Source organism: Muscardinus avellanarius, assembly GCF_963383645.1.
Source record: "Muscardinus avellanarius genome assembly, chromosome: 4".
In the NCBI taxonomy this organism is placed as follows: Eukaryota; Metazoa; Chordata; class Mammalia; order Rodentia; family Gliridae; genus Muscardinus; species Muscardinus avellanarius.
The window spans coordinates 129,837,518-129,865,419 of NC_137789.1; the positions used below are offsets into that span (position 1 = coordinate 129,837,518).

Consider the following 27,902-nt stretch of genomic DNA (forward strand, 5'->3'; position numbering starts at 1 on the left):
ACCCCATCATCAAACAAGACAGGGACCCCTCTGCTGGGGTGGGAGCACTTACATGACCTCCAGGCTACACAGCTGGGATTGGCAGGACCCTGGTTAGAGCGCCAGCATTCGACTCCCAGGTCCTGACTCCCTGCAGCATGGAGGGGCTCCAGCCGCAGAAGCAGCTCTGGGCGTCCGGACGGCTCACCTGTAGCCCTCGGCACAGAGGCAGGCGTAGCTGTTGACCTCGTCCACGCACCGGGCCCCGTTCTGGCAGCGGTGATCCCTGCAGTCATCCTGGTTCTCGCTGCAGTGGTCACCTGTGTAGCCCGGCGCACACTCACACCTGGGGGAGAGCAGGGAGGGGGCGGACGCCAGCCGCACAGTGAGCCCAGAGCCCGGGCTGCCGCAGCCCACACAGCCTGTGTGTGTGACAGAGAAGCTCAAGTCCCAGAGGATCTTGGGGGGCCCCAGGAAGTCAGACAGCCCTGGATATGAAGGGAGGCCCAGCGCGTCCTGAGAAGAGAGCTCGCATGGACTTGGGGTCCAAGGCTGGAGGGCAGACACCCAGCAGCAGGAGGAGATGGGACAAGAGTGGGCCCACCTTTCCCAGCCGGCCCCGCCGCCCTGCATCACAAAGGCACAGCCCCTCCACCTCTGCTGGGCCAGCCTGCCATCCTTCAGCCGGGTGTGTGCCTGTCCCCCATGTGACCTTGGCCCCAGAGCCCATGTCACCGTGGCCCCAACACCATTTTGGTCAACCGTTTGACTCCTTTCCTTTTCCAGAGATGGCCTTGCGGGACACCTGGTCCCCCCACACCAAGGCCACCCACCCAGTCATGTCTCTGCCCTCACACCTGTGGGTTCTAGAACACCCTCTGCTCTCTTTCACAGGGTCCTGCCAGGCCAATGCCTTGCCTCCTCCAGGAAGCCTCCAGAGAACACTCCAGCCCTCACTGTGCAATCCCGTGTCTTCCCAACCCCAAAACCCACAGCTCTGAGGTCCAGCACCTCTGAGGAGGGCACATGCCACCCCTGTGCCACTGCCTTCTGGCCTGGCCTGCCCCCCAGGGCTGCGGCATCAGTCTACCATTTGGATGAAGGCTCACATGTGCCCACGAGTAACCCATCCGTGACATCAGACAGCTCTGGTTAGGTGGCAGGCCCCTGGGAGACTCCAACCCCCCTTGACCCGAGTCCTGGACTTGGGGCCCCAGCCACCGACTGCCCTGTACCTTGATGGGTGGATTGTGAAGTCCCAGAAGTGAGACTATGTGTATGGGAGGGACATTTTTGAAACCTATGACCTTTATTCAGCAATCTTTATATGACAAGCCCTTCCACGCATTCCATTAACAATAATGAGAATATAGGCCAGTGGCTCCTTCCTTCAACCAGGGCCAGACAGGCTTTGGAGTTCAGGGCTTCTTGGCTTTGGAAAATCCTACATTGCATCTAACTAGGTACTATGTAACTTGCTAGGGCGATTGGAGGTAACCCCATAAGCAGACACCCCAAAGTTTACCTTTCTGCAGCAAAATCTACACTCAGCCCTTCTTAGCAAATATGTTCAGGCTGGAACAGATTTTTCCATCAGAGAGACTTTTTCTCTTTTAGGGGATAAGAAGTTGTGGGTCTGGAATGCACAGACCCAGCCAAGCACCTTCCCTGCGCTTTCTCACCTAATCTTTGTGCACGGTTTACAAGGAGAAAGCAGGCTCGGGCAGCCAAGCTGTCCAGGCAGTCATGCCGCAAACCCAGGTCTCTGGCCACAGAGCAGTGCCCCTGGCTCCCCTGCCCTGACTCTCAGGAACCCTGCAGGGCAGAGACCACCACCCTCTACAAGGGAGGAACAAGAGAGGGGAGGAGGAGAGCCCAGACTGGAGCCCTGGTCCTGCCATGAGCGGCACTGACCTGGGCCCGTCCGGAGTGCCCATACACTGGGCACCGTGCTGGCATGGGTTGAGATCCGGGGAGCAGAAGTCCACCAGCTGTTCACAGGCCCTTCCTGGGGGGAGAAGGAGCAGAGGCAGGAGAGAAGGCAGGCCCGGCAGAGCCTCCTGCAGCCACCTACAGTGCAGGCTCAGGGCGTGCGCTCCCGCCCGCCTTGCTTACCCGTGTACTTCAGGGGGCACCGGCAGGTGTAGTTACCCACACCGTCCTCACAGACACCCCCATTGGCGCAGGCGTGCTCCACACAGTCATCTGTGTTCACCCCACAGGTCGGTCCTTCAAAGCCGGCTGGGCAGGAGCACCTGTGGGAGAGGGGAGGACGGAGCTGCAGCCCTCGGGGCACGGATAGAAACCTGAGGCTGCCAGTCAGGATGGCTCCACCAAGTTAGGGCTTCTACTTTGACAGGAGCTATGGGGGTGAACAGGCAGGCCCTGCCCTCATGGGACCGGCCACAGAGGAGCGGGGAGACACAGAGGAGAAGGGCGACCCCGAGCGGAGGTAGGATCAGGATGCTGGGAGCACTGAAGCAGGCAAGTGGGCAGAAAGGGCAGCGGACACCTGACTCCTCCCTGGTGGGCAGCTGTCAGGGTGGGCTTCCTGGAGGAGGGGACAGATTAACCTAACCAAGGAGATGAGGAAGGGCAGGGAAGGCGGTGGGGCAGAGGGATGGATGTCCCTGACTCCCCACGGGCAGTCCTCTGGGAAGGAACTTCTGGTCCACTCAGCTCAGGAGCACTGTGTGGAGAGCAGAGTTTGGGGATTGGGTGCAAGTGGGGCTGGGGTGAGTAGGCTTGTGGGGGTCCTAGAGATCGGTGATCTTCAAATGCAGGTGTGCCTTTCCAGGGCGGGCTACCCGAGGTTTTCTAAGGGGAGAGAGAGGGGGGTGGTCTGAGAAATTCAAGTCCAGCTCTTCGAATATCTGCACAAGCTCCTCCCTAAAGTGGCCTGTCCAGCACTCTGGAAGCCCCCCGCCCCGCTGCAGGGTGGGAGCTTGTCAAGTGAAGGGCCAGCGAGGGAGCCTGCTGTGTGGAAGGCCACTGAGCGCATACTTGCGCAGTCCAGAGGCGCCGGGTTCTGTGCATGGAGAACGGCTGGGGCCTCGGAACTGTGAGCATTAAAAATACTTTGGATGACGGTCGCTCTGGAGCTTCTGGCACATAAACTGGGAAGGGTTTCAAAGAAATGAGCGACACAGCTATAATAAAACTCCTCCTAATCCTGTTGGCGTGTTTATGTGAGCAAACTTTCCCAGCATTTATGTCTATAAAAACAAAACAAACTACCAGGAATAGAGTGTCTGCCGAGCCCTCTCCCGTTTTGTAGCCCACACCCATGGATACAGGAGCAACCAATGGGGGAAAGGAAGCCAGAAAAGACCCGGCCACCCAGTAAGGGATACAGTCTAGTGATGTTTTCTGTCCCCCCCCCTCCAGTACTGGGGATGGAGCCCAGGAACATTTTACCTCTGAGATATATCCCTGGCCCCATTTTTTATTCTTTATTTTGAAATAGGGTCTCACTGACTCGCAAAGGGCCTCACTAAGTAGCTGAGGCTGGCCACGAACCCTGAAACTCCTGTCTCAGCCTCCTAAAGATTATAAGCGTGCGCCACCACACCCGGCTCTGGTGACACTTTCTATCTGTTCAATTTATAATATGGCTATGTTTATGTTTTGAACAGTGGTATGTTATTAGTAACTGTAATGATAATTCAGTACAAAGGAAACTTCCTTTTTTTTTTTTTTTTTTTTTGCAGCACTGAGGATGGAACCCAGGGGCATTCTGCCTCCAAGCTACACCCCCAGCACAATTTTTTATTCTTTATTTTGAAACAGGGTCTCACTGAGTTGTGGAGGGCCTAAGTAGCTGAGGCTGGCCACGAACTGTAATCCTCCTATCTCAGCCTCCCAAGTACTGGGGTTACAAGCGTGCACCACCATGCCCAGCTCGAAAGAAACTTCTAATCAGAGAATTTTGGTTATAAGAAACAAATGAAAAAAAAAAACTTTAAATATTAACTCTTGTACCCCACCTTGGTGGCAGAGAAGCCACCAAGTGTTTCCCAAAAGACTCTGAGTCATAAAAACGCATGACACTAGGTGGGTGAGGGTGAGGGGTAACCGTGGGAGAGCCAGGCCCAGGAGCAAGAAGGAAAAAGGCATTTCACAGCTGCGCCTGAGCTTCATGGGGCATCTAAGATGGTGTGAAATCGCTACGCCCTTCTGGTGCCACTAGAGGATGAGGACAGAGTGACAAAGGGACTATTTCATCTTTAAAGAGTAACAATATATACAACATCTAAGACATTTCTCCTATGCAAGGAAAAATCAGACTTACAATGAAAAACTTCAGCGGTCAGTCTAAGGAGAGGGTGTTAGAGTGGTACTTGGGACTGTAAGAGGTCCAAGGCCACTATGGCCGCAGGTGAGTTTAATTTAAATAACAAGGGAGTTTTAAGCAGGGGCAGCAGCATTGAGTTGCACTGCAAAACACCTCCTCTGGCCAGAGCTGGGGGCTGCATTTGTGGTAGGGATGGGCCCGAGCCAGGGGCTGAGGGGGTAACTCCAGGAAGCACCCCTTTTTCCCTGGAGGGCCTGCTGCCCCTGGGCCCCGCTGCAGGGGTGTGTCAGCCCCCTTACCCCCGCAGGAGTCTGAGGACCCTGGCCCTTTAAGGATGCGTTTCCAAGGCAACACCAGGAGAGGCCACTTGGTGTTTTCTGTTTTATGTCAGGTAATTTGGGTTTGCAGAGCCAGGTTTGGCCGCTCCTGCCGGTGGTTCCAACATCATTTTCTGAAGAGCCAATTTGTTCTGCAGGCAATTTATTTGCAAGCAACAAACACTGTATGCTCCTTGGAAAGCTTTGGGGAGGGGGCTGGGGGCCCTGGGGGAAGGCAGGTTTGTAGGAAGGGTTTGGATGGTGACACTGCACTGGGGGAACTTAAGACATGAGATCTGAGGTCAGCCCTGGGTGCTGGTGGAGGGGGGCAGAAGGCCTGTCCCTCCCTATGGCGGCCAGTGGGTGTCATGAGATGGCCCCAGGGAGACCCAGGGGCCAATGCGTGCCAGCAGAGACAGCCAGCCCCTCAACAGCTCTGCACCGTCCCAGGAGTTACTTTCCTTCCCTCCTTCCTTCCCCCATTCATTTATTCACAAGACGGAAAAGACCCAGAGGGAGTGACCAGGACTTGGCTTGGCCTCTGATCTCTCTGCAAAGACCCTCTTCACCCAGGGGCAGTCTCTGCAGCATGAAGGAGGGAGGGAAGCTGGCAGCTGGACCCGAGGGGCAGGCTTGGGCTGCCTCCAGACAACCTGCACAGCCAGCAAGCTGTCTAGCTTAGCAGGGAGGTTTTACGGGGTCAGTGGAGATTTATAGGCCTCAAGTGCCCCCAGTCTGCCCCTGGCACTGCCAGAGGACATGGACTCCCAGTGTCCTGGAAAAGGCCCCTGGCACCCAGCACCTGGCAAGGGCAGAGAGTGAGCCTGCACCCGGAGGCTGCAGAGCGGCCCACCCTGCGCGGGACTCTGGCATCCCTGGCGGTCCCCTGGGCTCTCTGTGTCCCACCTCCTCAGGGTGGGCCTGGAGACAGCCCCTGAATGTGACTCAGCCTGCGTCTGCTGCCCCGAGCCGTCCCTCCACCTGGAGGCCCTCTGGGGAAGGAGGACACAGTGGGTGCCGTGCCCACCGGCAAGCCTGGGCCTGCCCATCCGAAGACACTCACGTGAAGCCGGCATCCTCGCCCTCCTGGGTGTGGCAGGTCCCTCCGTTTTCACAAGGGCCGCTGGAACAGCTGTCCAGGGACACCTCACAGTTCCCACCCTGGGGGGAAAGGTCAATGAAGGGACCTCAAGGAGCTGGGGTTGGTGTGAGCCGCACAGCCCTCCGCAGCTCCGCCTCCCTGTCTCAGAGTTACTTGATCTCCCTCCCTCCTTTCCTTCCCGTCATCCTTCTTTTCTTCCTTCACCCATTCATTCATTCATTCATTCGTTCGTTCATTTATTCATTCACTCATCCACACCTGCTCTGGGCGCCGGGCACCTCCTGGAGGACATGGCAGCCCCAGCCTTGCCTGGCCCTGTCTCCAGCCTCAGCCTCCACTCACCTTGTAGCCGCTGGGGCAGGTGCACCTGTACACCTCCAGGGGGTCGTGGTGGCAGGTGCCTTGGTTCAGGCACGGGCTGGACAGGCAGGGGTCACACTTGGCCTGGACAGCCAGAGTAGGGGGACCTGTGGGGACGGGAGGACATTAGCGCAGAGAGCACTGGGCCCAGAGTCCAGACCCCAGAAGTCCAGCCTGCAGAGGCGGTGGGCGCCTCCACCCTGTGTAGACGCCCACTCCTCACTGTGTCTCCAAGGTCACGGTCAGCCCCCTGCCCCACCTTGTGTAGTCACTTTTCCAGCCTAGGAGCCTTCCCTGTGAGTGGGCCCGAGGTCAGCCGCTGCCGGCCTCGTGGACCTGGAAGGACTACGTGAGAGAACCCGCACAGTGCTGGCCGGGCGGGCCCCGCACACACACGCAGGGCGAGACGGGCACGGCCGTTATTCCTGAGGTTGGCCGACATTCCCTTGGCCCTCTCACACCATCTGAGGCCATTTCCCCTTCTGCCACCTCCCCTCACCACCGGGATAATGGAAGACCACCAGCACCTCAACAGAGAGGCAGTGCATGCCCGTGCCCGCTCTGTGGGGACCCACGTCAGGCAAATGTCCCTGTGCCTGGAGGCCGCTCCTCTCCAAGCCTGAAGCAGGGAGGACCCTCTCCTGCCTCCTCTCCAACCACGGCAGGCTCCTGTCCAGCCCCAGGGGCCATGCTACCTGGGCACCGCCTATAAGGGACATTAGGACTTCACGAGAATAAACAGGAAACCCGGCCAGTTAACTCGCGCCTGCTCACAGGCTCCTCTGGGAAGTGTGGAGCGTTGGTTCTGCTGTAGAGGCACCAGCATGGATGGACATAAAACCCCTCCCATGAATGGCAGAAGAATGCTGGGGGGACTCCCAAGCAAAGGTGGAGCTCTGTGTCCTGAGCCGGTGCTGTCTGCCTGGACAGCTCAGAGAGACTTTAGCAAGCTCTTCACTCAGGGTTTGTGTACTTTTCTATATGCATGTTATATGTCAATAAAAAGTTAAAAAAAAATAACATCAGTGCAACTCCACCCATTCAGTAAATCCTGAGCACATGTAGTGAGAGTTGGCTGGCTCCCAGCAGCCAGCCACAGACCTGGCCCCTCTGAACTGCGGCCGCCTTGACAGCTTCCTGCGCGCAGGGTGGCCCACGGCCTCCTCATTAACCTCTGGCTGTCAGCTTCACTTCCCATAGTGGCCTCTGAGCTTGCAGAGGGCAGGGGCCGTGCCCCAAGTTCCCCTGGGGCCCTCCCCTAGAAGCTCCCTGCACACACAGCTGGGCCCGGGGCAGCCACTCAGCCACCTGTCTATGCTCTGCAGGGCCTCTGGGGCTCGGCCATCAGCCGGTCAGTCAATCAACCCCTGAACAAGTATTTACAGAAGCCTGAAATGAGAGCTGCCAGTCACGCCCAGGCTCTGCTTGCTGCAGACGTTGAGGGCCGCAGCTGCCCACCGGCTCCAGCCCACCAGCCCAAGAAGGATTTCTGGCTAATTGCCGAGTGCAATGCCCACCAAAGAGAGGCCGGAGTGCCCAAGCTGCTGAGAGGCAGAGAGCTTCCAGAAACACCGCTGAGGAGGTATCAAAACTCCGGAGGCCTGAGATTTTTCTGCCTGACTTTTTTCGTTTGTGATTTGTCAGGACTGGAAGGTAGCCATGCTAAGAAGAAGCAGGCACCTGGCTTCTGTCACCTGACCCGCTACCCACCGGTCACCATAAGGACACAGGGTGATCTGGAAGGTCCTGCCAGGGCTGGGTGAGTCCTGTGCTCCCTGCAGCAGGGTGGGATTGTAACCAGCACCCGCGACCCCTTCCCTCGGCTCACCTTGGCATTCGAACTTCTTGGCAGGCGTGGTAAGCAGCAGCTTGCCCTCCATGTCTGGGGGTCCAGCACAGCGGGCAATGCCCGGCTCCTTGTAGCCAGTCTTCACCCAGCTGGACAGCCAGCGGAGGTGGCAGTCACAGTACAGGGGGTTGGCACCAATGGCCCTGGGGCAGAGAGCAGAGAGCAGTCGTTACGGCTTCAGGGGGCCTCTTACCCACTGTGCTCCTAGGGCTCCGGGCACCATGCCAGGGCAGGCAAAAATCCTACCGCCCCTAAGTCATCAGCACTGAGCGTGCAGCTGGTTCCCTTTGAGTTCTTCATATGTATTGTCATACTTAGTCCTCATTGTACCTTACTATCCCTATTTTACATTTGCAGAAACTAAGGCTCGAAGGTTGAAGAACTTGCCTTCGATCGCACAGAGAAAGAGGGTGCTGGGATTTGGCCCCACACTGCTGGGGCCAGAGCCGATGAATGTGTTGCCTCCCGCCCATGGTCACTGGGGAGAAAGCCACCAACGTCTACTGCTGCGAAGACAAGGCCGCTTTTCCTATGCTTGTGCATTGGATTTTCTCGTTAGCCCCGCACACAAGTTTTCTTTTCTGCATCTTCAAGATGTAGGAACTGAGCCTTGTAAGGAATAAGTAGTTTCCCTGGGGTCACACAACTAGTGCAGGGAAGCCCTTGGCTCCAGACCTGGGGCTTTCTGCTTTGGAAACCCCATACTCTTATTTTTCTTTTCAGTTTTAATTAAGCAAAGAAAACATGAGTGTGTTCTCATCGTAAACCCTTTTGAAGACCAGCAGACAAAGCAAAAGTCTCCACCCCGCACAACACTGTGAATGTATTCAGTGCCCTTCAGCTGTACACCTTAAGAAGGTTCATTTGAGCCAGGCATGGTGGCGCACGCTTACTATCCCAGTACCTGAGAGGCTGAGACCGGAGGATGGCAGGTTAGAGGCCAATGTGTGGTAACTTAGCAAGGCCCTGTTTCAACATAAAAAGCAAAGGCTGGGCATGGTGGGGCAGACCTGTCATCCCAGTACCTGGGATCCCAGGTCTGAGGCCAACCTCAGCCAGCTAGTGAGACCCTCAACAACTTAGTGAGATCCTGTATCTCAGAGGTAGAATACCCCTAAGTTTAATCCCTAGTACCAAAATAAATTAAAATGTAAAAAGGTCTGGGGCTGTAGCTCAGTGGGGGAACACCCCTGGGTTCAGTCCCTAGTACCACACAAAGAGTCCATTTGATATGACATATAGTTCACTTCACATTTTTTAAAAGCACATGACTGTGTTAGGAATGGGGGGTGCAAAATGGTACACTTCCTGGGGGAGAATCCTGTGATTTTATTAAATTTGCCAATGCGGTTGCCTTTGGAGACATCAATTCCACTTCTGGGAGTTTCCCAGTATCCCTGCACCTGCAGTGATATTGGGATGTCTGTGCAGTGGCACGGTTTGTAAGTGACAGGCTGGTGCCGTGGCCTGAATGTCACTGCCCAAACCCTGTTGCCATGGCACCGCAGTGTTGACAGGTGGCCCTTTGAGAGGTGGCGGGGCCGGGTGGGGTCGCTGCCCTCTCTCTGGGATGGGGGGCTCCTGATGAGAGGCGGCGTGGGCCTTCCTTCCTCTCCGTGGCTTGCCAGTGCTCACTCGTGCCTCCAGGGGTCACAGCACACATCCTCGGACTTCCCACCTGCAGAACCTTGAGCCAGGGCAACGTCTGCTGTTTACAGTTTACCCACTTGGCAATATTCTTTTATAGCAGCAAGAAACGGACTGGCAGCTGGAAGCCATCACCGGTCATCAATGAGTGAGTGGTTAAATAAACTACGTTACACGCACGTTACACAAAAAACACCCTCACTGCCAGCACAGCACCACCCTCCACAGAGGGACACCCCGCGCGGGCCCCTGCCCCGTGGCCACGTGCGGCTCCTCCTCACGGATCGCGCCCACCACCCATCTTTTCGCGGCCTGCTTCTGGCCACTGGACAGCACGCTTGGGATGGATCCATGGAGCCACCTCATCTTGTCACTCTCCTTCATGACACCGCAAAGAACGGCTCCCCATGCTTTAATGAGCAATTTCTTGGTCGCTGAACACGTGGTGGTTCACACCTGCAGATGCTCCCACACCTGCCTCTTTGTGAGGTGTGAGCATTTCTCTAGGACAGATGCCCAGAAGTAGAATTCAGGCAGCCGAGGAAGTATATGTGATGTTAATAGCTTCCCCCAAGGCTGCGTCCACCTACCCTGGCCAGGAGCCTAAGGCTGTGTCCGCACCGTCACATCTGCACCCACATTTGGGATTGAACTCAGGGGCATTCTACCTCTGGGCTATACTCTCAGCCTTATTTTTTATTTTGAAAAGGGTCTCATTAGCCAGACATGGTGGTGCATGCTTCTTTTTTTTTTTTTTTTGAAGATTTAAAGAAGTTTATTAAAAGATAGAAATACAGAGGATAGGTGCAGCTCCATACCAGACTGGCATGGAGGGGTGACATGAATGAATACACCCTCATGCTTCTAATTCCAGTATTTGGGAGGCTGAGACAGAGGATTATAGGTTTTTTTGGATTTTTTTTTTTTTTTTTTTTTTTTGGTGGTGGTACTGGGGGTATAACCCAGGGGCTTTCTACCTCTGGGCTACACTCCCAGACCTATTTTCTATTTTACTTGAAAACAGGGTCTCACTAAGTTGCTGAGAGCCTCACTAAGTAGCTGAGGCTGGCTTCGAACCTGTGTGATCCTCCTGTCTCAGCCTCCCAAGCGCGCCACCACGCCCGGCTGGATTGTAGGTTTAAGGACAGCCTCAGCAAGTAGCGAGGCTCTCAGCAGCTTAGTGAGACGCTATTTTGAAATAAAAATAAAATAGGGCTGGGGGTGTAGCTCAGAGGTAGAAAGTCCCTGGGTTCAATCCCCTGTACCAAAAATCCAAAACAAAACAAAACAAAAAACCAAAAAAGACAAGGGGTTTTGCTATGTTGCTGAAGTTGGTCTCAAACCTGCGATCTTCCTGTCTCAGACTCCCAAGTATTGAAATTATAGGCATGGATCACCACACCTAGCCCACTTCTCAACATTCTTACCACAGTGGGCAAACTCAGAATCTTTCCCCTAAGCTGCAGGGAGAAACATAGAGATGAGGAAGGCATGCCTTTTGGGCAAAGAAGGAGCCATGGTTCTTTGATTCAGCAAATAGAAAACCCCCGCCTTATGCTTGGAGTTCATTAGTATCAACGTTATCGTGAAAATACACAGGTGTATAATGAGACTGGTACATTCATCAAGCCACTGATGGATGCGCTGCCGTTCGCTGGGCAGCACCAAGGAAGCAGACCCCCAGGAGACGTGCACAGTCTGACGCAAGCGGCGGCGGCTATGAACACAAATTCCCCAAAATAGCAGGGCTGAGGATGCACGGGCTTATAAAAGAGGCTGAGCAAGGCTTGGACTCCGGCCCCACTGCAGCTGCTCCCTGCCCTTGACCTTGAGCAGCTAGGGAATATCCCTGGGGCTCACTTTATGGTTCAATAAACAGCCTGTGATCTGGAGAGGGAAGGACCAGCACACATAACCTAAGATGGGCATCAAGGGATTCGCGCTGCTTGAAGGGGAAGGCAGGTTCAACCTCCGACGTGCGTTTAATTCTTTTCTCCTTATGTGCTGACAGCATCCCTCCTGGCTAATGGATGAGTGATGTTACCCTCTTTATACTGAGCAGTACCAAAGCCTCTCAGACGTAGCTCGAGGTCAAACATTCTGAGTTTCTGAAGCTTCAATGTGTTTTAAAAAGGGGGTTAACTTCTAAAAAAAAACAAAACACGAATACAAAAATTTGGAATATTTAAAATGATTATACTCACTAGATTAATTTTTGATGATTGTTTTTTTTGGTACTAGGGATTGAAGCCAGGGGCATTTTACATCTAAGCTGTCATTTTTATTTTTGGTTTGAAATAGGGTCTTGCTAAGTTGCTGAGGGTCTCACTAAGTTGCTGAGGCTGGCCTTGAATCTGTGACCCTCCTGTCTGAGCCTCCCAAGTACTGGGTTTACAGCCATGCACCACCATGTCTGGCTGACCAGATTAATTTTTATGTTAGTAAAGAGTACAATGTAATATAATTATGTTCTTCAAAGGAGAAATACAGAACTTATAGTGTATTATAAGGGGTGTGGCCTGGTCCTAAGGCAGGAGTTAAAAGTTTATTTATTTATTTATTTTTATTTTTTGTGGTATTGGGAATGGAACTCAGGGTCTTTCTACCTCTGGGCTACACTCCAAGACCTATTTTATATTTTATTTGGAAACAGGGTCTCACTAAGTTGCCGAGAGCCTCACTAAGTAGCTGAGGCTGGCTTCGAACCTGCGCGATCCTCCTGTCTCAGCCTCCCAAGCGTTGGGATTACAAGCGTGCGCCACCACGCTTGGCTCGGAGTTAAAAGTTTATTAGGAATGGCTTCTTCTTTTAGACTTGTAGCTTATTACAGAAAAAAAAAAAAAAACCACCTAAAAGATTGAGTCTGAGGCCCTTGTAACTATGGGGGCCCCTTGACGTCTCTTAGGATCTTTACAAATCCCTACATTGGCTCAGAAATGTCCTCTATAAATGGCAGCAAAGCCATAACTTGAATATAAGTGTCCTTTCTTAACAATAAAAGCTGTGGAGACAGAGTGATAAAAGCTACTCCCAGCACTGATCCTTTCTCAGTGCACACGTGGTATTTCTTGTTTCCATATTGAGCCACAACCTGAATCTAGTAGTTCAAGCTCTAAATTATCCATGGCTGGATTTTTGGAGCTAAGGGCCATATTATCATCTTAGCAGTAGTACTGGTACTTCACTTTCATCTGGGGACCATTTTTCTCCATGAAAACTACTGGGAAATACAATTTAAATATTTTAATTAAAAAAAAAATAAAAGTACCCTGAACTCAGTGGGGAACAGAGTCACAGGTCCGAGGGAGGCAGAGCCGGTGGGCTGCGGACTGTGGCCAGGCCCCTGTAAATCCAGAAGTCCTGTGGTTTTGGGTACACATCCAGCAGAAGTATAAATAACCCTGTGTCGCTGATCTTTGGTATGACTTGGACACAGCTGAAACAGCAGCCATTTGGTGTGTTCACGCCAAGCTCTTCCCGGCTTCTGTTAATGCCGCCTGACCTCAGCAGCTCTCTCCTGGTTTGGGGCTTAGCAAACACTCAAACTTGAAAACCTCCTCCACCGCACTGGACCGTATCTGCCATCTTACTCCTAGGCAATTTATTTGGGTGCAGTACTGTCTCTTTCTTCTGGACTTGGGGAGGTATAAGCGGTTCTCTGAGGAAGGGAAGCACTGAATCCCCCGCGGGGCCAGACATAGCGATCATCCGTGTTTGCTGAGTGAATGCCCGGCACAAAGGAAAGGCAAGAGGAAAGTATCAGCGCCCATAAATGGAACTAATTTAATTTGAGTATGTTTCCCTCCAACTCTTGTGTACATATTTGTACATTATTTAATCATTTATTCGGCATTCATCAAATAGTAAATTACAAGCCAGGCACAGTGTTACAGCCTATAAGCCCCATCCTATCATCCTCCAATCACAGGTTTGAGGACAACCGTAGCTTAGTAACTTAATGAGATCTTCAGCAACTTAGACAGAACCTGTTTTAAAATAAAAATGAAAGCCGGGCGTGGTGGCGCACGCTTGTAATCCCCGCGCTTGGGAGGCAGAGATAGGAGGATCGCGCAGGTTCGAAGCCAGCCACGCGCGCTGGCTTAGGAGACCCTGTTTCCAAATAAAAATATAAAAATAGGTCTGGGAGTGTAGCCCGGAGGTAGAAGGGCTTCCAGGAACCCCAGTACCATCAAAATAATAATAAAAAAATAAATAAAAATGAAAAGGGATGGGTGTGGCTCAGTGGTAGAGCACCTTTGGGTTTAGCCCCTAGAACCACAAAATAATAATAGAATAAATTGCAGTGTAATAATCATCATTATTAACTACTTGTTGTTCTGTCGTGTGGGCAAGTTTCATATGACATCATTCCATCTTGACTTTTCATACTTAATTCTTAATGAATTTGTAAGTCTAGTTTTCTAGTTGATAGCAGATTAGAGCCAGTTAAATGTAGGATCCCAATACTGAAGAAGAACACCGAGGAACTTAGGATAGGATCAGGCACATAGTAACTATTTGCTGACAGATAAATGGCTGGTGACAGATAAGGTGGGTTAGATAATAAATATTCCCCAAAGGCCCATGTATTAAGGATTGTTCCCCAGCCCGTGGCACTGTTGGGTGGAGGTGGAACTTTAGGAGGTGGGACCTAGCAGGAGGAAGTTAGGTTGCTGGGGGCGTCCCCTATGAGGGACACTGGAGCCCTGAACTCTCCACTTTCTCTCCTTGTGTTCCAGCTGCCATAAAGTGAGCAGCTTCTGCTGCTGCGCGCTCCCACCACGCTGTGCTGCCGCTGCACAGGCACAAAAGCCACAAACAGTGGCTAGCTGGCCACGGACTCTGAAACCATGGGCCAAAATAGACCCTCCCTCTTTTTAATTTGATTATCTTGAGTATTTTCTGACAATAACAGGGAGCTAACTGACATGAATGGATGGATGGATGGATGGATGGATGGACAGATAGATGAATGATCAACTAATTGGATGGATGGACAGATAGATGAATGATCAACTAATTGCAAATTATTTATGAAAGTAGATGGCAGCAGAGAGACAAGCTGTGGATTGAAGCCCAGGACAGTGAAGCACACTCACAAGCATTATGGCGTGTTTTAATCATATGGGACTTAAAAATAACCTTTAAACAGGCGAGAGGAGAGAAGAGGCCTAAACAGAAGGGTAAATTGTATGAAATTCTACTTCAAGTTGCTGGTAGAACAAGGACATAAAGCCCTAAGTCCAGATTCCAAGCCTAGAGTTCAAGGGGTTAAATACAAATGACCCTTTACTGTATCCTGGTCCTATACCCCCATACTGCCAGTGGACAGGAGGAGGCCCAGCAAGAGCTGCATGAGGAACACACCGCTTCTTAGGAGCACTAGCGTTTTCAGGAGCTGGGAACAGGGGAGGCTAACTCTCGGCCAGCACTGACTTGCGAAGGAGCCGTGAGCACACCCCTCCCCCGGCGTCCACAGGGCTTGCTGGCTTGGCTTTTGTGAGGCCAGATGAGTCTGCCCATCCTTTCCCACCCTTTGACTCCTTGCAGGTGCTCAGATGTCCTGACCGAGGACTCCTTGTGCTCTGCCTCCATTAGTACTGTGTGTGCTACGGCCCATTTCCATTTTAAAACCTTAGTACACTGGGTGGAATTCATGTATGAAGTTGTTTCATTAACAAAGAGAGGTTTCTTTCATTCAAATGCTGTTTTGTAGAGAACTCGAGCTTACATACAATTAACAAACACATCCGATTGGTAGTGCCAACGTGCTGTCCTTCAGTTGCTGCTGAGCTGATCTTCACTTACTGGTTTGTTTCTTATAACAACGCAGCTGATGTTACTGTCCTCCAAAATACAGGTACAGCCTCAAGCTGTTTTTGCAGTCTTTACTTTTTTGTTTGTTCAGAGCCTATGTTATTGGTTTGCTTCCGGCTTGAAGATCCAAGCCTCTGATTTGAGCTGGAAACAAGATGAGAAAGTTCTTGGAAGTTGTGTTATTCAGCCCTCATGAGGAAACAGGGAAGGCAGCCAACCGCAAACTAAAGCCCCAGGCAGAAGAGATACACGAGGGGGAACTCCAAGGTGGGAAGGGTAGACCAGATGCTTGAGAGGGCCAGGCCTGCCAAGGAGGGTCCTGAAGCAGACAGCAGGAGCTGGGTCATAGCCTGGGGTATGCAAAGGAGGCTGAACGTGCCTGGCTGCAGAGATTCCTTGTGCCCAGCAGGGATAGGCATAAATGCTCTCAGGAGAGTAGCATCTCCTAGGCAGGTCCTCAGAATTTCTTTTCTTCTTTCTTTCTTTCTTTCTTTCTTTCTTTCTGTACTGGGGATGGAACCCAGGGCCCTTCTACCTCCATGTTATACTTCCAGACCTATTTTACATTTTTATTTGGAAACAGGGTCTCACCAAGTTGCTGAGAGCCTCACTAAACTGCTGAGGCTGGCTTTGAACCTGTGATCCTCCTGTCTCAGCCTCCCAAGTACTGGGATTACAAGCATGCGCCACCACGCCCGGCAGGTCCTCAGAATCTCTAAAGATTAATGGTAACCAAAAATGAGCTCACATTTAAAAATTACCCATCAGATGGAAAAAGGCCCCTGTGGATTCGAGTGAGCAGGAACCCCTGCCTGGGCTTTGTCCAGAGCCACCATCTTCAACCAGACTCACTCCTGCCTCCGTCCACCCCTCTAGGCTCTATGTTCCTCTCTCTCACCAACGGCTTTACAGGAGTTTTCTACAGCTTCATTGTCCCACTTTCCTTTTTTATTTATAAAATAAAATCCAAACTCTTTAGCATGGCACAAAAGAAATTCCATTGTCTTTCTCTGAACTCAGCTCTCCCTGCCCTTCCCTCCTCCCCAGCCAAGGGCCTTTACCCTGCGCTGGACAGCAACCTCCCTGAATGTGCGTGTGCTTTCCAGCTCCACGCCTCTGTAACTCGCTGTTCCCTCTTCCTGGACGCCCTTCCAATCTCTTTCAAATAGAAAACTCCATTATAGTTTGGGTCTAGAATGTCCCCCAGAGGCTGCCTGGTTGACGGTTTGGTCCACAGCGGTTGGTGCTATTGGGAGGTGGTGGGAACATTAGGGGGAGATGCCTCATTTGAGGAATAGGCCACTCGGGGTGTGACCTCGAAGGCTGTACTGGGACCCCGTTCCCGTCTGCGTCCCAGCTGCCACGGGACAGCAGCTCTGCTCCACCACATAATCTTGTCACGATGTTCTGCTCCATCAAAGACCCAAAGCAAGGGGCCAAGTGGCAATGGACTGAAACCTCTGAAACCGGGAGCCAAAATAAATCTCTCCTCCTTTAAGTGGATTCTCTGGTGTATTCTGTCACAGCAACAGAAAGCTAAGGTGCTCCCGACCTCTCTTCCATGACGACATCAGTGGCGCCTCCCAAGACGTCAGAGACTCCCCAGAGCCAGTCATCACTTCCTTCAAACCCTCCTTACAGCCGGGCGTGGGGGCGCACGCTTGTAATCCCCGCGCTCGGGAGGCGGAGACAGGAGGATCGCGCAGGTTCGAAGCCAGCCGCGCCTGGCTTAAGAGACCCTGTTTCAAAAATATAAAATAGGTCTGGGAGTGTAGCCCGGAGGTAGAAGGGCTTCCAGGAACCCCAGTACCACCAAAAATAAAAAAAATAAAAAATAACAAATCCTCCTTATAATAGCCAGATGGTCACAGAGGGCAGGAAGCTGGTGCTAGTAAATTCTTCAGCACTTGAATCACTCTGTTTTTCTGGGACATATTTATGGATGCCATAAAGAGTGAATAGTGAGCTTTGGAATCAGGCACACCTTAACTCAAATGACACCTGTCATTTCCTAGCTAGGAAAGAAGCTAGAGAAGCTGCTGAACTCTTTAGAACGTGTGAGTGTAAACCAGAAATAGTAAGTCCCACAGCCTAGGCCAGGACCCCCTGGCCCCACCCACTTCCAGGGCAGACATTACTAATCAGTCATTGCACTCTCCCCGGTGAGTCCAGACAGGCCCTGGGATCTGTAGTGCAGTACACTAGGCTGTTCCTGCCAACCACGTGGTACTGACACCCACCACCAAGCTACTCCCCATTTTGGTCACGGAGTAAACAAGACACCATAGAAAGAGCACAGAGGACAGTATTTGATTCAATCGGATCCTCAAAGAGTGGCATCTTTTTCATTTTCTTAAGTCTAAGATTGTTGGATATACTGCTGATTTAACATGCTTTGGGAAGGGTTGGGAAACACCAGCTATATTAAGCAGACACACTTCCCCCCCTTGGTACTAGGGCATTCTACCTCTTGGCTACATCCTCAGCCCTAATTTATTTTTTATTTTGAAACAGAGTCACTTAGTGAGGCTCTCAGCAACTTAGTGAGACTCCATTGCCAAATAAAATATAAAATAGGTCTGGGAGTATAGCCCGGAGGTAGAAAGTCCCTGGGTTCCACCCCCAGTACCACCAAAACAAAACAAAACAAACAAAATACCAAGGTCACTAAGTTGTAGAGGATGGCCTTGAACCTGCAGTCCTCCTGTTTCAGCCTCCTAAGTATTGGGATTACAAGGGTGTGCCATGAACCACACCTGGCTCAGACACATCATTTCAAGATACACACTGATTTCATTCCATGAGCTTTATCACCAGCTCTTTTTTTTATTTTATTTTATTTTTTGAGACACGGTCTCATTAAGCTGCCCAGGCTGGCCTCAAACTTGTGATTCTCCTGCCTTAGCCTCTTGAGGAGCTGGGATCACAGGCATGCACCACCATGCCTGGAAATTTACATTCTGATCTGAGATAATAAAATGTAGGAAGAGTGAGTCTCAAAACTTCAAAAATCTAGTTAGATGGTTGAGAAAATAAACTTCAAGAGAGTTACTGGAGACCCCAGGAGACTCTCTGACTGGGGTATGCCTGCCACCCTGGCCCTGGGTATGGGGTGGGCTTGAGTGTGGTAGGTCAGTGAGCTGAAGGGGTCAGTCACACCCACATGACACGCCCAGTCCACACGCACTGCCTTGGTCCAGAGCACCAAGAAACACCAAGACAGGCATAAGCTTTGACCAGTGCAAGCTGCGGGTAAGCCACCTCAGCCCTGCGCTGCTTTACTTCTTTTTTTTTTGGTGGTACTGGGGTTCCTGGAAGCCCTTCTACCTCCGGGCTACACTCCCAGACCTATTTTGTACTTTTTTATTTTTGGAAACAGGGTCTCTTAAGCCAGCGGGGCTGGCTCCGAAACAGCACGATCCTCCTGTCTCCGCCTCCCAAGCGCAGGGATTACAAGCGTGCGCCACCACGCCCGGCTCACATTGTCATTCTGTGTTGAGGTTTTTGAGGAATAGAGTCTACTGGTTATTTATTTATTTATTTATTTATTTATTTATTTATTTATTTATTTATGGTACTGGGTTGGGACCAAGAAACTTTCTACCTCTGGGCTACACTACCAGACCTATTTTATATTTTATATTTTATTTGAAAATAGGGTCTCACTAGGTTGCTGAGAGCCTCACTCACTAAGTAGCTGATGCTGGCTTTGAACCTGCATGATCCTCCTGTCTCAGCCTCCCAAGCACTGGGATTACACGCATGTGCCACCATGCCCGGCGAGACTACTGGTTTTAAAGAATTCACAACATGCTGCCAGCTAGTGGTTTGGAAAGCAATTCTATGTGAATGACACCACTTTGCGAGGTAGATTTCCAGAGCTCATCCTTCAGGATCATGGGCACTGGGGCCAGAACCTCCACCACCTCCTGGCTGTGCAACTTTGAGCAAGCTTCTCACCTTATCTGAGTCTATTTCCTTGTAAAACAAGGACAACCGGACCTGTGCTATAGATACTGTGAGGACTGCACCAGCTGACTTTTATCAGTCAAAAGTGGTGAGTACCACCTTGGTCCTGCTCATGGAGCAGTCATCCTGCACCGTCATCGTGGTTGGTGAACTGCCAAGTGTGCAAGGGACCAAGAAGGGTGCAGGAAAGTTCTGGCAATCTAAGAAGCTGGGTGGGGTCTCCTCCAAATCTGAGTTTTGTTTAAGTCCAAAGAGGCCCGGAGAATCAGGCTGCCGTTACTCACAGGTGAGACAGGGAGGTCACGTCTGAGAAGATGCCCTCTTGGAGGGTGGAGATGTCATTGCCATGGAGGGACCTGAGGAGAGAAGGGGTTGCTGGGGCATGCTCCAGGGAAGAGACAGGAGAGCAGGGGGGCATACCCTTCAGACCCTTGGGGAGTGCAAGGAGGAAGATGACCCAGGCCCAGAGACCCTGCCCCTCTGGACCCAGGGAAGGAAGAGGGAGCCTGAGTAGCCCAGATGAACCACCCTGCCCCCAGGCCTTCTGTTTTTGCCATCCTACGTAGGCTATGATAGGCTATGTGCACTCTTGTGCACTCCCTCTTTTAGCCGGGGGGCCTGTGGTGCAGGAGGCTTTTGGGTAAAGAAGGTCACACAAGCAGCCATAGGTTGGGGCCGGAAGAATGTCACCTTGCCTCTGGTGGGGCAGACACAACTATCATAATAGACATAACACAAGACAAGCATCCTGGTGGGAACTTGTAGGAAAGGTTCAGGGATCTCTTGCAAACAAAGTTTTCATCTGAACAGAAATTTCATATGCAAATGAAGGGCTGCCTTATCTTGGATGCCCCACCCCCATACACATGCGCCATAAACTCAACTTGGAGCAGGCAGCAGCCCTCCTTTTCAGAGAAGTTCCCATTCATGACATGGCTTCTGTATGGGGCCTGCGTGCAGGTGTGCTAGACTCCCACACTGGATACAGTGTTGGTCCTGCTGAGGCCCCAGACACGGAGACATCTCTGTTCACCAGGTGGGAATGGGCAGACTTTCTGGAGAAATGAATCATGAGGAGACTTACAGCAGGCGCAGGGAGCGGAGCCCCTGGAAGGCCAGGGGAGGGATGCACTGGAGGGCGTTGTAGCTGAGGATCCTGCAGGGAGGAAGGAAGAGGCTATGCCTGAGGGGAAGGTGCCATTCCTGCCTCATCCTACAGATGAGGAAACTGAGGCTTTGATTGGCAAAACTCATGCAGCCCAGGGAAGGGTGTGTGAGTTATCAGCAGGGATTTTCCTTAAGATGCCCAGTTTTTAGCTTGCACACTAAACCACTATTTTGAAATGTTTCCAAAGAAATGTCTCCTTTCAAGAGAGATGGGCAGATCCAGGGAGGACAAATGGGGACGGAGAAGCAGACCAGGTCTCTCCGGCTTCAGACCCGTCTTTGCTCTTGGAGACTGGTCGGGTTCAGGACCCCTTCCTTCCCTGGGACCTTAGTAGCCCCTCAAGAAAGTTCAAGTTTTTGGAACAACAATGCGTAACAGGAGATGTTGGGAAGGTGAGTGAGATACAAATACCAGGGGTGCTGATTAGAACCAGCATGGACGTTTCTTAGGACGTATTAACATTTTCAGAGGCTCTCTGCTCACAACAGTCCAAGCTGGAAACAAGCCCAGTCCCCATGGGTCAGAGAACAGATGAGGGAAATATCGCACATTCCTACAGAGGAACACTACGCAGACCACAGCTGCACGGGGCAGGAATGGGGTTCACAACATAATGGTGAGCACACGAGGCCGGGTAGAAAAGAATATGCCCTGCATGGTTCCATTTATGTGAGGTTAAACGTGGCCCAAATTAAACCATGTGGCTTAGAAATGCAGATGTAGATGGCGATACTAAAGGGGGTCAAATAGAGGGTTGCCACCAAGTCAGCACGTGGGGCCCTGCCTGGGGGTGGGAGAGGAATAAAGACCAGGAAGGGGCCGAGGGCAGGCCGTGGGTGCTCAGGCAGCTCTGTCTTCGACTTGGGTGTCTACACATGGACTAGCTTCGTGATTATTTGTAAAATGGCACATTTATATTTTTGTACTTATTTAGACATTTTAAGTCTCACGAGAGATGTTTTTACACTTGATCTTAGCCTGAAGCCACAGCCCGTGTGTGCCCGCCCCGGCCCTGCTGGGACTCACAGAGTGGTCAGCTGGCTCATGTTGGTGAAGGAGGAGTTGCTTAAGGAACTGATCTTGTTGTTACTCAGGTCCCTGGAAAAAGCAAGAGCATTATCATTTGGAAAGAAAGAACTTGACCCTGGCTCCCCTCTGGGCTTCCCCACCCCGCCCGCCTGGCCCTTCCCAGGGTGGGTCGAGGGGTGAAGAGGCCGGCAAACTGGGCTCCCCTGTGTCCCTGCTTCCTCACCCCTCCTGTGCAGGCCGAGCTGGCCCTCGTTCCTTTCCCCATGGAAACGCCCCCACAAGGGCACTGGCCACCCCACCTGCTGGGCCTGGGGCCCTCTTTCTCTCTGGCTAGTGTGAAGCAGAAAGCAGATCCGTTTACAAAGACCTCGTAGTTCTTGGAGGGACTGATTCACAGAGGGCCGCCCAGCTGTGCAGGGGCCAAGCCAGGTCCCACCAGGGTCACCACAATGTATTCTCAGAGTGTCCATGCTGCAGGGCGACCTCCCTTCCTCCCCCACCTTTCCTGAGCCTTGATTGTCTGCCCTGACCATTCTCTTTCCGGGATCTTTCCTGTCTGACTGTCCTCAGTCCCTGGTTAGCACCTGGCAGTGCTAAGGCCTTTCCCTCCTTTAATCCCCACCTGGGTCCCTGAGGGATGCTCTGGCTCCCCTCACCACCCTGAGCCCCAGCCTGTTCTCTCTCCGAGCTGTCCTCTGCTGGATGTTCCCCCAGGCACTGAGACCAGAGCTTGGGCTCTCAGCCATCTTCCCCTGGGTGGAGGGGTAGGGGGGCATACCACAGTAGTCTTTCTAGGACACAAAGCCAACTAATCACTCCCCTCCTGAAAGCCTGCAGTGGCTCCCTTCTGATTAAAGTGTCGACTCTAGCCCTGCCATCTGCTGGGTGCCCCTGGGCCTGGCTCTCCCCACCCCCTGCTCAGGAGTGGATTCACTAGACTTTGTGAAATTCTCTGAGCACCCCACACCTATGTGCTCCTATTCCCTGTGGCCGCTAGCTCATTTTCCCCTAAGATACTCCTCTCCTCAGCCCCACACTGGGCTCCTCACACCCTGCTCTGAGTCTTAGCCCTAGCTGAATCTGCCTCTGTTGGACCCTCACAACTTTATGAGCTCCTGTCTCTCTTAAATCCTCCCTAAACCAAGACAACCTGGGGAGGCCTATGACCTAGGGGCCTTCACATCTGCCTGCTTCCTATAGCTCTTGGCTCTGAAATGTTCATAAAGCAAAACAGTGTTCTTTCCTTCATCTCCTCCAGTAAAGCTTTTTCTAAGCCATCAAATTCAAACTCCTCCCCTTGTTTGGAGAGACATATTTATTCACTGATGGTTTAATAGACAGTGGTCCTTCTTTGCGGTGGGGAAGTGGAGGTGTTCCAGCCCCCGTGAGGCAGTATCATGGAGAACACCAGCCCAACAGCAATCCTCTGTCCCCTCCTCACGTGTCTCCCAGCCTCAGTGGCATGGCCTCAGAGTAGACCACAGAGAGGCTGGGGGTCTGTAGTATTGTCTCTTTCTCTGGTACCGTCACCAGCCAACAGCCACTCTGCTCCACCGCCACCCCCCACTGCACACTCTTGAGGTCATTAAACAAAGACAGCTATATTTGAGATGCAAAATTCTACAGGTCAGTGCTGCTCAATGGAGCCAGTCCTTGAACTGAACATGACCAGTCCACAGCAAGGAGCCTGTGCCAAAACACAGTCTCCACACACAGCTTAGGTCAGCCAGCATTGATCTCCTAGTGAGACTTTCTCAGTGGAGGGAGAATTATGTTAATTTACACTCTGGCAAAGCTTCCTGATCTAAGTATTTCATTGAAAGTGGTTCTCAGACTGACACTGGTCCACAGGCCACACTTCAAACAGGATTGCTCCAAGCCTCGCTAACATAGAATGTCCTCTGGACTTCTTCTGGATAGGAACTGGCCAGAGCAGATAAAGACTCTTGAAGTAAAGTACTAATCAGGCTGGGAACTAAAAGGAGTTGAACTTAGTATCCTGAGGATTACCTTGTATATTCCCATGGGGTTGGAGAGGGTGGGAGGTGGAAATAAAGAAAAGCAGATGTTAACCTAAGAAAAACCGAGTAACATGTATAATTGTAGTTGCCTTGTTTCATATTTGATTCGGGGGCTCAGGTTGGACAGAGAGGTTTTCCAGCACCCTGTACTGCTGGCCTGGCTCCTATACTGGTGAGGATTCCCCGTATTAGCAATAACTGTCAGCTTAGCGGGAGGTTTGGAGAGACCTGGGCAGGAGCAGGCAGGTCTAACCCAAAGTGCCTGGAAGGATGCAATTCCCATCTTGCCCACGAGGTGGCGAGGCAGCTCTAGGCACTGTGTTGCCCAAGGGAAGGAGGGGTGCGCCCAGAAGTGGGGTTTGTAGAGATGCCCAGGAAGCTGCAGCTACTGGGTAGATGCCACTGAGGCGAGCCTGGGATTGTCAAGCGGCCCCGATACTCACACAAGCTGCAAGTACTTGAAGGTAGAAAGCTGTCCTGGAACCAGCGTGAACTGATTCCCGTCCAGATACCTACGAAGAGAGTATGGCAGTGTGAGTCTGCCCGTCCTCGCTGGTCATTTGCACTTAAACCACGTGCCTGGCTTTGTTTCCCCGCTATTCTGAGGAGCACTGGCGTTACCTCGGTAAAAGCCTGGTAGAATTCAGCCGAGGGCCGCTCTGGCCTCGGCTTTTCTTTATGGGATGGCTTGTTATTAGTCCTTCAATCTCATTGCTAATTATTGTATGCTTAAGTTTCCTATGCCTTTCGGTTCAATTTTTGTAGGTCATATGTGTCTGGATATTTATCGCTTTTTTTCTGAATTTTCAAATTTCTTAGAGTATACATTTTCAAAACAGTCCCTAATGATCATGTGGATTTCTGTGACTGTGACGATAACTCCTTTTTTTTGTCACTAATTTTACTAATTTGGCTCTTCTCTCTTTTTCTTTTGGTTAGTTTGGCTAAAGGTTTATCAATCTTGTTGATGTCTCTTATTACATTGATCCTTTCTATTTTTTAAATCCTCTCCTTCATTACTTTTAGCTCAGACCTTAGTTATCTCCTTCCTCCTACTGGTTTTAAAATGGTTTTATGCTCATTTTACAGGACATTGACATGATTAGGTTGTCCACTTGGTATCTTTTAACGTAGGCACATAGAGCTACGAACTGCCCCCTCTGTTGCCCTCTAGAGGTTTTCAAGTCTAGAGCCTTTTTGTTTTTTGTGGTACTGGGGGTGGAACCGAGGGGCTTTCTACCTCCAGGCTACACTCCCAGACCTATGTTATATTTTATTTGGAAACGGGGTCTCACTAAGTTGCCGAGAGCCTCACTAAGTAGCTGAGGCTGGCTTTGAACCTGCGTGATCCTCCTGTCTCAGCCTCCCAAGCACTGGGATTATAGGCCTGCGCCACCACGCCTGGCGGTCAAGTCTAGGCTTTTAATCCCTTTTGCGTTGATTTGTGTGTGTGATGTGAGATCATGGCTCAGTTTTATTCTTTCGTAAGTGAACATCCAGTTTCTCAACACCATTTGTGGAGGAGCCTGTCTTTGACACACTGTGTGTTCTTGGCACCATCATAAAGGTTCAACCTTTCTGCATGGATTTATTTCTGACCCCATTTCTATTCCACTGTTCTATGTGTCTGTCTTTATGCCAGCACCATACTGCTTTGCTTACAATAGTATTGTAATATGTTTTAAAATCAGCGGTGTGGAACCTAAAAAACAAAATACATAGATCGAGTTGGGGATGGTGGCACACAGGCTTGTAATCCAGTACTTGGGAAGCTAAGACAGGAGGACCACAGGGTTGGGTTCAGCCTCAGTTACTTAGTGAGCCCCTCCATAACTTACTCAGACCTGTTTCAAAATAGAGAATAAAAAATAGGGCTGGGGTATATAGTTTAGAGGTAGAATGCCCCTGGGTTCAATGCCTCAGTACTGCAAAAAATAAAAAATAAAATAAAATACATAGATCAGAGTATAGTTACCAGGCTGAAGGAGGGCAAGGAATAGAAAGATATGCATCTAAAGGTATAATTTTTTCAGTTATGAAGAATAAATAAATCTAAAGTCTAAAATGCAATAGGAGACCCACAATAATATTCTTATATCCTGTAATTTACCAAGATAACAGATTTTAGGAAATATCACCACAAAAAATAAAGAAAAAGGAAAGAAAAAGGAAAGAAAGATAACTACATAAGGTGATATATATGTCAGTTTGTTCGATTATAGTAAGTACTTCACTATAAGCATATCAAAACATACATCTAAAATACTTGCGATACATTTTAATGTATCAAAGACATTCGTAAAAAGGAAAAGAAAATCAAATATTTTCAGATAAAATTTTATATGAATGTTTATAGTAGTATTATTTGCTGTTGCCAAATGGTGAAAAGAACCCATCAATTAACAAATGAATAAATTACGGTATATCCATACAGTGGAATATTATTCAGTAACAAAGTCAAACACTCACCTACATCACAACACCCTTTGCCTGTCTTTGAACCTAGAACCTCTTGCGTGCTAGGCAAGCCCTGTACTGCTGAGCTACTTCTCTAACTCCTGGGAGGAGCCCCTCACAAGACAGTTTGAGCTTACACCTGTGGGCCTGGCTCCTTTTGGTTCAATTCACCTGCTGCGCTCCAGCAGCTGTTGGTTGTCACGCGCCCTCTTTCTTTTCTCTTTAGGTGGAGGTTGCCATGGCTCCACATGAGAGCCTGTACTTTCTTGTTTTTCTATTCCCTGTTGTTTGTCTTAACCTTGGGCATCCTCTTTAAATATTCTTTCGTGAGGCTTTTTAATGTAACACCATAAAACATATTCAACGGTTGCATTTGCTCTGTATAATGGGGGTACAGGCAATCTAAGTGTCTGTAAGACTGAACTACAGCATTCCTTGTTAACAAATGCCATCACCACTTTATGCCATAACAATGTATTAAATTACACAAATACTTCTGCTCTGAGTCTTTTTGGAGCTAGTGTTTTCTGTGAAGCCCTAACTCTCCTCCCAGTCAGCCAGTGCCTGCTCCTCAGCCTCCTGGTCCCCAGCCTCCGGCTACCAGGCTCCAGCCCTCAGGACACACACTGTAGGTCCCATGGGCCCCACGGAGGCCGTGAGGTCTCGGGCTACTCACAGTTCCGTGACATTCTTGGGGACGCCCCTGGGCAGAGCCCGGAGGTGCTTGTTGCTACATCGGACCACGGTGTCCAGGCAGGCGCACTCCTGGGGGCACTGCGGGCGGGGCAGGCAGCTCCCCTCCTCCTGGCCTGAGGAGGAAGGCACGAGGTGCTGGTCAGCGAGGGGACGGGCCTCCTAGGACCCCCTGCAGTCAGGGCCAGGCTCTGGGATTTCTGACAACAGGAACCCCCTCCAACACTACCTTGGGCACCAGTCAGTCTCTTTTTTTGCAGCCCCCAACACCACCAGGGACAAACGCTCTGAGCAGTTTCCAGGTTAAAACAGATCTTGGGTGGGCTCTTCCTGCAAGCCCGAGGAGGCAAAGCAGAGGAGGACAGCAGCCACACCACCAGCACTTACTGCTGCTGGACACTGCATCGAACATCTCCTTAGCAAACACCATCTCTCTTTTTTTTGTTCTCTGATAGAGCCCAGCACTCAGGATGGTGCGTGGTACAGAGCAGCCCTCCAATAGGTTAGATGGGTGGCTGAATTAATTAATTTCCCATTTCACTGGGTTCTGGGGAGGTTAATGACTTGGTCATAGAGCCAGTCAGAGGCAATGTGAGGCCTGAGCCCAGCTCTGCTGATACAGAGCCTGATCATCCCTTCATTGATTCATTCATTTATTCCGTTAGGATTACTGACTATCCTCTATGCCCCTTCCTTTCTTCTGGGTACAAGAAGGACAATAAATTGTTAAGGTTGAACTTGCCCCCAAATACTGGAATCACAGTGTGCGCCTCCACACCCAGCTAACATCACTCCTCTAACTACACAAGACAACTCTGGGCAGGGGCGCCTCCTCGTCCCTCCCCACAGCACAGGGGGGTGCTGCCCACCGCTCCCCATGCTCATGCCCTGCCCCGGCCCACCAGCGGACCAGCATGCCCTCTCCCCTGCCGCCGGGCCACGAGTTACCTTCCTCACACCTGAAGTCAGGGAAGGCCACGTCCTGTAGGGGGATCTGCCGCAGGAAGTCGGGGTTCTGGCACCGTGGGTTCCCCGTCACAATCTTCCTCTTCCGCAGCCAGTCGCCCAGCCAGGCCAGCTGGCAGTTACAGTTGAAGGGATTGGCCAGGAGGTTTCTGGAAGGGGCAGGCGGTGGGTCCGTGAGGACACCCCACGAGTCTCCTGTCCACCGCCGAGGACCTGCCACAGACCGGCCCCTCG

General features: G+C 51.2%; 1 protein-coding gene across 1 annotated transcript in view; it reads right to left on the reverse strand.

The window, feature by feature from the left end:
• Window positions 1-27,902, reverse strand: part of SLIT1 (slit guidance ligand 1) — a gene marked incomplete at its 3' end in the record, with an annotated part of 178,907 nt that overhangs the window by 10,228 nt on the left and 140,777 nt on the right. Inside the window, exons 20-31 of the mRNA XM_080695380.1 lie at window positions 27,651-27,817; window positions 26,686-26,818; window positions 23,996-24,064; window positions 21,529-21,600; window positions 20,419-20,490; window positions 19,619-19,690; window positions 7,881-8,044; window positions 6,035-6,159; window positions 5,654-5,751; window positions 2,095-2,234; window positions 1,894-1,987; window positions 188-325 (exon numbers count right to left, since the gene is read on the reverse strand). Of these exons, the coding sequence (XP_080551506.1) occupies window positions 188-325; window positions 1,894-1,987; window positions 2,095-2,234; window positions 5,654-5,751; window positions 6,035-6,159; window positions 7,881-8,044; window positions 19,619-19,690; window positions 20,419-20,490; window positions 21,529-21,600; window positions 23,996-24,064; window positions 26,686-26,818; window positions 27,651-27,817 (1,344 nt within the window). The remainder of the gene's footprint in view (window positions 1-187; window positions 326-1,893; window positions 1,988-2,094; window positions 2,235-5,653; window positions 5,752-6,034; window positions 6,160-7,880; window positions 8,045-19,618; window positions 19,691-20,418; window positions 20,491-21,528; window positions 21,601-23,995; window positions 24,065-26,685; window positions 26,819-27,650; window positions 27,818-27,902) is intronic.